Here is an 11503-nt window from a genome sequence, read left to right on the forward strand (position 1 = left end):
CGAATTCTCTCTTCTTCCTTGTTCTTCTTTCTCAAGTTTGTGAAGGAAGATTCTGGAGATTGCTTGAGTCTCGAACCATCAAGTAACAGTTGCAGTATAAAATCCATGTTGTGCTCTTTTAGTGATATAAGCATAATACCATAGCAAACACAAAGACAAAGTTTAAGCGGGAAAATGGATAACCTGATTCATGCACAAATATGAAGATTCTTGTCAGGAAACTGTTGTAGTGAATTAAGATTTATGGCAGTGTATATGGTCAATGCCAGAAATATGAAGAACCTGATCAAATGACTTCAAGAAATAACATTTTTTCATTTAATGATTGAGAACAAGAAAATTAGGAAGTAAATAAAAAGCATATTTCTTTGATCCAAAATTATAAAGAAAAGGTAGAAATAACTGAATATTATCCACTTATAGACAACCTTGATCTGAAGCATGTCAAGAACCATGTCCTTGATGTAGGGTTTCAGAAGCCGCGGCTCGTGAGAAACCAAACTTATCAACTCTGCAAACGTGCTTCTGAAGTAGCTTCCTTCGAAGACATGCAGGAGCATGAAGATGCCGACCATGACCATGCAGAGGAGCTTGTGGAACATCGAGGGCCTGAAGAACAAGAGGATCATGCCGATGACGGCGTCGAACGCCACAATCTGGACATAAGGGCAGGACGACAACGACAGTGACGACGTGAGGCAACACAAAAATGACGCACAAAGAAACGGAGAGCGTGTTGTGGATGAGAAAATGAATTTCGTTTGGGAGGTTTGCAAAGACAAGTGTTGCAACTTCATTGGAGACGATAGAAGAGAGTAAAAAATCAAGTACCTCCGACTAGTTTTGGTGCGTTTTGAAGATAACGAAAATAGTTTGGGTGAGGAGGGAGGTGAGGTGGAGGCATATGGGGCGAGCGTGGGTGTGGATGCATTGAGAGATGGGAGCGTTTGTGGAGGGAAACTACCCTTTGAGGGGAAACCAGCCGAAGGAAGAGTACGCTCACAATACCGACAATCGAGGAGGTGGGAAGGGATGGCGGATCTGCAACTTTGGATGCCAGATCTACACCTTCTTTGGTCATTGTGATTGTGTGAGAGCAAGAGAGCCACACAAGAGAATGAAAGAGCAAGGGAAAATAAGCGTAAATGGGGAGGGATTTCAAAGACAATTTTTCCAAAACCATCCTTGAATACTTGTTTTCAAAGACAGTTTTTATAAAATTGTTGTTGTTCATTTCCTTTTATTTACAAATTTGCCACTGTGGCGTCCCTAAATTAATGACTAGTTTAATAGTAATAATTTAAATAACAAAAACCATGGTAAATTTTTTTTTCTTTTTCTTTTTCATTTCTTTCTCTTTTCACTATAACTAGGTTTAGAAGGAAAATCCTCACTATAAAGTCCTGAATGGCCAGTTCACAACTCTATTCGGAGTCATTTCTTTCTTACCGCTCATAATCTCTAAACTATTTTGCTTTTTCAAAAGAAAGAACGTGCCAGTCATTACTTTAGGTCGTCACGTGAAAATAAAAGAATAAAATACGGTCGATAAACTCTTTTACAAATAAAGTTACTAACGCTTTCTTTTCAAAGAACAAGATCGATCATAAATGCATTCATCATTTAAAGCTGTCCAAAATATGGGAGTTTTACAAAATATATAGTGTCATCCAGAGCAAAGGTGTCCATAGTGGTGGCTTCAGCCACATGTATACAATCATCAAATGCCTATACATCAGGTCTACCCATACAAAAACAAAAGAGTAAACCTAACAGTTAGTCCTAGATACACCCACCCTCAAAAATTATACAAAACTAATCCAAAAAGCTGTCCACTAGGATGAAGAGCCTCCGCTGATCGCCATCTCCCTCGGGCCGTTATCCTCCGTAGAGTCTGCCTCAGATGCCGACATGACTTCCTCGGGAGAATCCACCTCCAGAAGTGGATCCTCATCACCCTCTAGAAAGTCAAGGGCATCCACAGCAGGCTCAGGAGGTAGCTCCTCCAGGTCCTCCTCAGGGTCTTCCTCGAATGACGTTACCTCGATCACTTGGACGGGCTCCACTAGACGATATGGTGTAGGCGTGGGTAGTATCCACTCCACAGTGCGCTGAAGCGTCCGTGTAGGTTCATCTGGATGCACCAAAGAAGTAGCCGTGAATCGAATGGTGCCCCGAAATCGGCACCTCGTGTTGCCTTCGAGGGTCTCCCAAGCTCCCTCTAGGCACTCCATCTCTACTCGATCACGGATTAGCTGCGCCGCCATCACGATCTACAAGAAAGAAGAGAAAGGGGTAGACTCTTTCACAAGAATCTAACTGTGCTGCACACGATGCGTCTCATAAAAACTACATGCAATAAAAGGGGTATTTTAAGGCTTTCCATCTCTGGTAATCGATTACACAACCTTGGTAATCGATTACCAGAGGCTAAACTTGAATTACACAGCCTCAGGGCATGAAATATGCAATAATACACTGTGTAATCGATTACACATGCCTGGTAATCGATTACCAGTGACCCATTCCTCTGTGTAATCGATTACACAGGCTGGTAATCGATTACCAGAGGCTCCCCAAGTTTCCTGACTTCGTTTTCAAGCCTGGTAATCGATTACACCCCTTGGTAATCGATTACCAGAGACCATCTTAGCCTCCTGTCCTCAATTTTAAGCCTTGTAATCGATTACCCACCCTTGGTAATCGATTACCAGAGGCCACAATCCACATATTACACAAAATTCACAGCTGGCCAGCCACCACAAGCCTCCTTGCTTTGTGGTCTTGTTTTCCTTTTATCTGTTGACTGCCAGGAGCTCGCCTGCTTAGGTACATCACAGGTTCTCACTGACCGACTATGCCCGGGTTGGGTCGGGATTGGTCAAGCTTGGTTTTGGGCAATAGCACCCCACCTGACGTCCCCAAGGTCTCCTGACCCCCGCGACATATCTCCAGGTACCACTCTGTGGTCAACAATAAAAGCAGGAAGTTTCACCCTTCAACACTTCCTCATCTCAAGCTTGTAGGATTATGGGGTACCCATCACATGTGGTACTAGGTGGCGGTCGGGCGATGGTGCACAACAAGCTTTCCACATCCACAATGCGCGCATAAACCCACCATCCCCTGTTGCCCACCTCCAACGGAGCTCACGTACTCCCACGTAGCCCATATCCTCGTTTCTCTCAACACCGGGTCCCCATCAATCCTCTCAAGCTTCCACAACATCCAAGCAAAACAACATTCAAACAGCACAAGCTATCACAGCCAAGCAAAACAGAGCAAAGGCAGAAAACTCTGCTCAACACATCAACCAAAATCACAGCTTTTCTCATGTAAAGACCACAGTAACAATTCCTTCGATCCAATTCGTTAACCGTTGGATCGACTCCAAAATTTTACTGGAAGTCTATAGTGTATAAGCCTACATTTTGACCGTTGGGATATACTAGCAAACATCCAGAACGCATTCTGCACTAGACTTTCCACAGCCAACCACACACAAGCATTTTTCTGCACTTGTGCAAAATTCTGCTGCACAATTTCACAGCAAAAATTCTGCATAAGTGCAGATTTCGAAAATCACCCTCCCTCTTATCCAATCTTGCCCAAATCAAATCCTACAAGTCCCAAATCATGTATCAAACATGTCTAAACCAAAGCCAAGCTTCAAACCACAGCAACACAAAATCTAGGTGTCCAAAACCCCTCAATTCAATGGTTTTTCTAGGTTTGAAAGGTGGAATTTAGAATGAGGTAAATTTGGAGCAAACTCTCACCTCACACAAGTCTATAACATCAATCTAAACTTGCTCAAACTGGATTTACACCTAAATTTCCACCGAATCAAAATTTGACTCCTCAACACCCAATTTTGCCCTAGAAATGGCTCTTGGTTCACTTTGGTCATTTGTTTTTCTCTCTAGCTCAGCCTAACCTTTCTCACATGTCCTAAATGACATTTCAAGCTAGTATTAACTCACTTTAACCTCCATTTACCACAGAATTCAGACTTAGCCTTCCCACTCTCAAAGTCTCGCTCTTTTTCCACTCATAACATCACATTCTCACTTTCTAACCCTAGGTTAGTTCTACCCTTCATCTCTAACAGTTTTCCATCAGCAATTTCAGCATATAAACATCACAAACATCATCTCAAAAACCCTACAACCAAATGGGTATGTTTAACTCATCCAAACATGGCAATTTCAACAAGTTCTCAGTAAATGCCTTCACAAATAATCATCACACAGCAGAAAACTAACATAACCATCCATCATATCTCCCAAAACCCCATACCCACGAAATTTAAGAGAGAAAGAAGTCCACCCAAACCTGAATTTTCGAAGTCCCACTCGTAGCCACGCACTTCACGACTCCAAAAATGCTCTCCTTTCACGATTTGGGGCAGAAATGATGGCCAAAGGTTGAAGCTTTGTGTGGAGCTTCAATGGAGAATGAGGGAGAAGAAAGGCAACGTGAGGGAGAGGGAGAGAGAAGGCTTCTGCAATGTTTTCTGCTGAGTGAAGAGAGAGAGAGTTGCTTTTTGGTTTTTAAAAGGCTTTTTCCTCTTTTCTTATTATTTTATTCAAGCTCTGCCACACGTCCCTATTTGATTGGAGCAAAAGGGCCCACTTTCTCTTTTTGACTGTGACCCATACTCAGTCACAAAAGTGAGAAAAATCTGACCTTTGAAACGCTAAAATCCTGCCTCGGTTTTGCGTGCCATTTCTCTGGTTCCAGTTTCTCGCGTTTCTCTGCGTCCGTCGGGGCCAGTTTTCGAAAGCAAGCAATATGTATATCAAAACGCTCAGAATAAAACCCCGAGCGTGGTTCAGAGGTTGGTTTCGTTAAATTCTAAGTCGCACGCAAAACGATGATTTTTAACTAATTAATTAGGAATTAACCCATAACCTCCCAGTTATGGATTTCTCTCCCTTAATTAGCCTAACCCGCATATCTTGCCCCCCGCTATTCCTACTTCTACCAAGAACATATAGGCATATACACTGAATAATACTTATATATAATCATTCAAAATACATCGTTTCCAAAAATTCCGGATAGAAATTTCCAGGATGTTACAGCCACCATATTTTATTTTAAGATAGTTTCAAAGCAACCATCGTTGATTTGACGTTGTAAAATACTATTTTTCTAGTAGTGATCTATTATCTTTAATTATTATTTTAAAAATAAAACAACCACCATTTTCTATTTTTTCTATTATTATCTTTAAACCAATTATCTAATAAATTATTATACTAACATATCTAATATTTTCTTTTACTAAAAAGATTAAATAATCCTATAGTTATATAATTTTTATCTAAATAATTATTGGTTAATTTTAGGATGTTACACTTTATCCTTAGTCTGTGTCAATTTCCCCTTTATTCTTGTTTGAAACCCTAAACCCAAAATCAAAACCAAAACTACACAAAGAGAGAGAGATAGTGAAGAGAACCAAAACCCTAAAACAAAAAATCGAAATGAAAAACATACAGAGAGAGACAAAAAAGAAGGAAAGACAGTGAAGAGGTGTAACCAAACCCGTTCTCCTCAGCCTCTCTCGATTTCCCTTTTCTTCTCCTCAAAACACTTTAGCCAAGAAAGATAAAGAAAGAATTTTTTTTCTCACAACATTTTAGCTTTAGCCGAGAAAGAGAAGCAACAAATTTTTTTCTTATGAGGGGGTTTTCGATTTTTAGGTCTGCACATAGTCATCTTGCCATCAGAGAAGAAGTTGGTGATGGACTAGTAGAGAGAAGAAAGGTTTAGTGTTTTTATAAATTGACACCATGTTTGATAAAATTTTGGGGGCCAAGATATTTTTTCTAAATAATTAAAAAAAGGTGTTTTGTTTGTAGCTAAAGGAAAGGAAAGGCAGAAGACTAGAGGTGCCTAAAAGCTAGCAAGGCTAATAATGATGTATTTTCAATCGCCTAAACAATTTATAAATAGAGAGCAAAAGTCAAACCAAGTCTTGTGTCGTGATAGCCAATCTGCTATACATTTGGCATCCAACCCTATTTTTCATGAAAGGTTCAAACATGTTGAGATCTATTGCCATTTCACACTACAGTTATTCAATTAATTCTTGTTAAGTCAGAACACCAACATATTGATGGAACCCTGATTTGTGGACCCAATTTTTAACATCAACAAATTGTGGAATCTATTTGAGACTCTCTAAAATTGCGGAAAATAAAGAAGAAAAAAGTGGAATTAGAAAAAGAGTTGGAAAGAATAACGCCACAATCTTGAAAGATTGATAAGTTGATGATGATTCGTCACAAAGAATAAAATTCTTTGATAAGAACTTAAGGTTTCACACAAGAACCAAGAGAGACACCCTCTTAAATGTGTCTAATCTGAAATTTCCTAAAAACTACCAACAAATTGTTTAAGGAGTCCATTTATAACTCCTATTAATAACCCTAAATGAGGCACAAGGCCCAATAACTAATCTAATAATTAAAAGACTTAAAAAGAACAATAAAAATGTAACAGCCCATTACAAGTCCAAAAATAGACCCAAAAATATAATAAAAAATGAAAATAAATCTAATTCTAAAAGTTGACTAAAATAATTGAACTTCACTCCTTCTTCTCTTACCTTCATAAGAGAATTTAGTATATTGATATCCCAACAAAACCTGTCACGGCTCCAATATTCCATTCTCTATTGTACAAGTTGGGCATCAAGAACATAGAACTTGAAGGGGAGTATTAGAGTCTAAGCCTTACAATTACTTTGTTATTTTTTGCTTTTTTGTCATATACTGTGTATAAAACCCTTTGTAAGGGCTTATTGTTTCTCAATTGAATAAAATTTCTCTTTTTTCTCTGTCATCATTCTCAATACTAGTTTTGTTATGAACAGAACAATGAAAAATCTATTTCTTTTTAATTTTCATTTATCCCGTGTATTTAGGAATTGATTTTTATATATAATTTTCCAAAGAGAAATATATAATCATATTTGACAAACATTATAATGTATAATGGGTTGAAACTTCAACCCAAAGTTTTGATTTCAAATATATACCCATAGTTGACGTACATATATATAATGTCCCTCCATTTTAAGTAGAAGCATGTGTCTGAGTTTGTGAGAAGTAGACATGTCTAAAAGATATAAATGTAGAAACAAGGAGAAAAAGATAAGACTAAGGGTTTGGTTGTATGATTTGCATCAGAAAACCTAAGAGACACCAGACACAATTAGAGCCACAATTAATTAGGCCATTACAAAATTTTTAGTCCCTTGCTGGTGGTGCAGCTAGTCACACCTGTAGTGAAATCAGGCCACAATTTCAAAATTTGTTGTAATGTTCTACTTCAAGCCTAAATTTAAACAAAATCACGATTAAGTATGAAAGATATCATGCTTATCAAAAAAAGTATGAAAGATATCATGATTTGGGCGCATTTTCTTCATTTTGTAAGAACTGACTGCCTGTGATCTTTGGATAGTCAGATTCGTCTAACTCACTTAACTTCCCATGATCTTTTTCGTAACTTTGTAGAAGCTCAAACCTAGAAAGGAGGTGTTCAAAAATCAATGCGTATACATTCAATTAGCAAATACAAAATTCAATCCCAAACAATAATATAAATTATTATTATTATTATAATACCAAAATGCGATACACTGGAATGGTGCATATGTCTTGTAAAATTCTTCAACATCTAGACTATTGCAACTTGAGATTCCATGTGCCTAACAGAATAGGAGTCGTCAGCAACATCTTTCGTTCATAATGTGAATTACATTACTCATAAAAAAATATATAAATATTCACAAAATTACTCTTAAATATCTCAAATGAATTTCATTTTAGCAATTAAATGGCGCACAAAGACTAGGGAACAAACCTGATTTAGATGTCTTTTTGTTTCTGAATCTACAGGAACCTTCTCATATAATGTGAATTACATTACTCATAAAAAAATAAATATAAATATTCACAAAATTACTCTTAAATATCTCAAATGAATTTCATTTTAGCAATTAAATGGTGCACAAAGACTAGGGAACAAACCTGATTTAGATGTCTTTTTGTTTCTGAATCTACAGGAACCTTCTCATAGCACCCCATGCACATTAGGATGGTTGCAACAACAAATGGACCAAACCCTTTTAACTCACTCAATTTACGATGCACAACTTTATAGGACCACAAATTGCATTCCATTTCAAGTTTCTCTAGTACGAGGGTCCCTTTCTCTACACTTTGAGCCAATTTGATTATGAACTGTGCTCTATATCCTACTTTGCAGCGCTCTCGCAGAATAGTTTCACCGAATTTGACAAGTTCCTTTGAATTAGGAAAGTTCCCTATTCCATGATTTTTTTTACTAGTTGCATTATTTTGTCCTCGTTTTCTTTTGGTTTTACATTGCTTTTTTCTGTTTGACCGAGGCCCACTGCTAAGTTGTAATTGAAGCTCACATAGAGATTTAACCATGTTCAGGGTCTTGCCCCATCTATTAACAACAAAATGTATGATTCAATCAATATTAAGCAACAAATTAAATATAATTTATCAAATTTCAAGATCAGTATCTAGTGTTCACAACTTCATAATTTACGATGAACTTCATACTTTGTAATTACTAACTCACCAAGTTAATTCTTATTTAAACACAAAACAATGTGATTTTGATTCTTGTAAAGTATTAGGTGTATTTTATAAAATAACAGTGACGTAATGACTTTTGATAATAATAAAATATGTATTTTTTTTTGTAAGCAATGAAAATATTTATTAAAGACCCTGCCTAAAAACAAGATTTGTTTCAGGTTAAACCATAAAAATAACAAGTTATAAAATATAGCCACCAACGCTCACAACTAACTCCATGCAGCTGTTTAAAACACAATAATGATTCCCGTTATACATTCATGCCCCTGTACAAAACAATTTACATCCTCGCACAAAAATCCAACACATGATTATAACTAGAACTGCATTCCTGGCATCCAACACTCAACTCAAAAATGTATTTTTATAACAAAAACACAAAGTTGTTAAAATCTTAATAATTGGTTGTCATTGTTCTTTTAGATATCATTCTCTACTTTACCTTCCAAATTACATTCTGCTTTAGGGTAGTCTAATTAAAGCAAATTCACCTCAATGTTAAAGCCTAAAATTAGTTGTCGAGTTAAAATAAAAGTAAAAGAGGAGGAGGAGTAAATAGATGGATTCGCACTGCAATAATGTCAGCCTAATCTCATAATTGTGTTAAGTCCAGTGTTTTCACTAAGTTATTTGTAAGTTCTTAAAAATAAGTTAGTTTAAAAAAACTTTGAAAGTGAGTATAATGTCAAATAAGTAATGTGAAACTTAAACTTATGAAGTAAATAATAAATTAATACAATAAAAAAAACAAGTGCAATTGCATTGGTAACCACAACTTACGTGCATTTGCAAAGGAGTATAGACTTGACGACATCCTCAAAAAGAGAGGGAGAGCGAAATATTCTACCAAACTCGTCTTGTTTTGCTTGTGGATAAAGACCTTGAAACTCATTTACTGCTTTTTCATCTTTGTCACTTATCCTTAGCATCCGTGCAACTTGTTTCTGACAAATCAAAATTCTCAAAATAAAATATCCACATTCCTCTCTTCAAATCAGTACTATAAAACAAAATAGCTACTAAAATAATTGTGCAATTTCTCAAAAAGGTAATATTTATTATCTTTTTAATGTTATTATTTCTTTTGGATATTTTATAAATGTAACAATTTTTATAAAGATGACTTCAAAAATAACAGAAGTGTAGAAGTGGGGGACAAACTAACAATATTACTTTTGCTAGAACAAAAAATTATGTTCCAACCTTGTGAAGAATTAGTTAAATATAAAAGGTGAATACAAAAGAGGTTAGTTACAATGATTATTAAAGATGAATCAAAAGAGTTCAATTGCCAATATTTTTCTTCATGACATTCACACATTATCCAACAAAATCCACCACTTTGATATAGTTTTATGGACTTATTGGCGTTGCAGGGGGTAGCAACAAGATCTATGGGAGCATTGAAGCAAATAAAGCAAAAAGCTGTAATGCAAAAGAGCCTAAAAAGGTTCAAAACGGCAGAATGAGATTCTTTTTGCATTAGGCCGCCATGCTCTTTTTTCTCTGACAACAAGGATATCAAAAGGCTACCATGGTCTGTTTTGGACAGAAAGTATAATTTTTTGTCCTATTGCTTCTTGCACTTCCATGTTACTTCCTGCAGCCTTTTCGAAATTCCAGAAACCAAAGTGGATTTGAGAATGTAATGTTTCTCTCGAATGGCCATTTCGAAAGAGAAAAAAAAAAGGAAATGCAGGAAGCAATAGCCTATACTTTGATTGGGTGGGCTTTATCTGATAAAACCCACTTGGAGTGCATCAAAGTTTAATATCTACCGCCGTAAGGTAGTGTTTGGATGTGTGGAAAGTAGCAAAGAAATGAATGAAAAATTTCAAAATTTGATATGAAATTCAAGACTCTAATTTAAAACTTTTATCTTAATTCTATTTCTTTCCGAACGATTCATAAATGTATTTCTTCAAAGCCAAATCTTTGGCACATCTTGTTCTAAGTTATCCTGTAGATTATCAACACAATCACTTATAAAAAAAAATGCTAAAAGAACTAATTAAATAATAGTGACATACCAATATTGCTTGTTCACTTTTTAAGGAGACACCTTCCATGTCATGAACATAAATTTGGATATTGGCACTCTCAGGAAGATGGGAGATGGTGACAATAACACTAGAACATTGGTCCGCAAGTCTTAGAGGGCGTTGCAGAGATTTAGTTGATGAAATCCACTTGTTTGGAGCCATCATAAAAAAGCCGTGGTTGCATACTGTTTTTTCCAAATTGAAGCTTGACTTGCAGCTACCCAAAGGCAAATATAACAAGCACTTGGACTTTGAAAAGCTCTCTTCCATTTTTTTATTTATCTAAATTGGTCAATAAATAATTAAAAAGACTTCATATATGTAATATGTATGATTGCATTGCTATGACTTTATGGACGAAAGGTAAAACAAGTGACACTATTTAATGAGACTCCACTGATTTTTTTGAATTTTTAATAAATTTTAATAAAGAGAAATATATTAAAAGTTTACAATATAACTACCAATCCTTTTAAATACATATGATTCTGAAGGAAGGTTTTCATTGGTCATCTGATTAAACTTAAAAGAAAAGGGATTATACAGTAGCTAGCATAATTTTTTTTTGGTAGTGATTGTATGGCACAAATTATTCTACAGTTAATTTGGAAAAAAATAGTAAATTAACTTTTCTTTTAGGTCTTCCTTTTCTAAAAACATGACACGATTCTTAGAATGGTAATTAAAACTTTTTTAACTAAAAAGTTTAAGTTTAAATATGTTTAAAATTCTTGATAAATGATCAAATTTTGTTATGGGTCCCTAATAATTTTTTTTTTTTGGTATTTGACTCTCAGATATATTAAAACT

General features: G+C 35.8%; 1 protein-coding gene across 1 annotated transcript; it reads right to left on the reverse strand.

Moving 5' to 3' along the window:
- Positions 1-7226: 7226 nt before the first annotated feature.
- Positions 7227-10963, reverse strand: LOC102669626 (uncharacterized). The gene is made up of 4 exons (XM_041007904.1): positions 10682-10963; positions 9432-9595; positions 7644-8493; positions 7227-7542 (listed from the first exon to the last, which is right to left on the reverse strand). Exons 1-3 carry the CDS (start codon positions 10961-10963, stop codon positions 7995-7997), a joined length of 945 nt encoding a protein of 314 aa, XP_040863838.1. The 3' UTR covers positions 7227-7542; positions 7644-7994.
- Between the last annotated feature and the right edge of the window lie 540 nt (positions 10964-11503).

This window comes from Glycine max, chromosome 13 (assembly GCF_000004515.6).
Source record: "Glycine max cultivar Williams 82 chromosome 13, Glycine_max_v4.0, whole genome shotgun sequence".
NCBI classification, from domain to species: domain Eukaryota; kingdom Viridiplantae; phylum Streptophyta; class Magnoliopsida; order Fabales; family Fabaceae; genus Glycine; species Glycine max.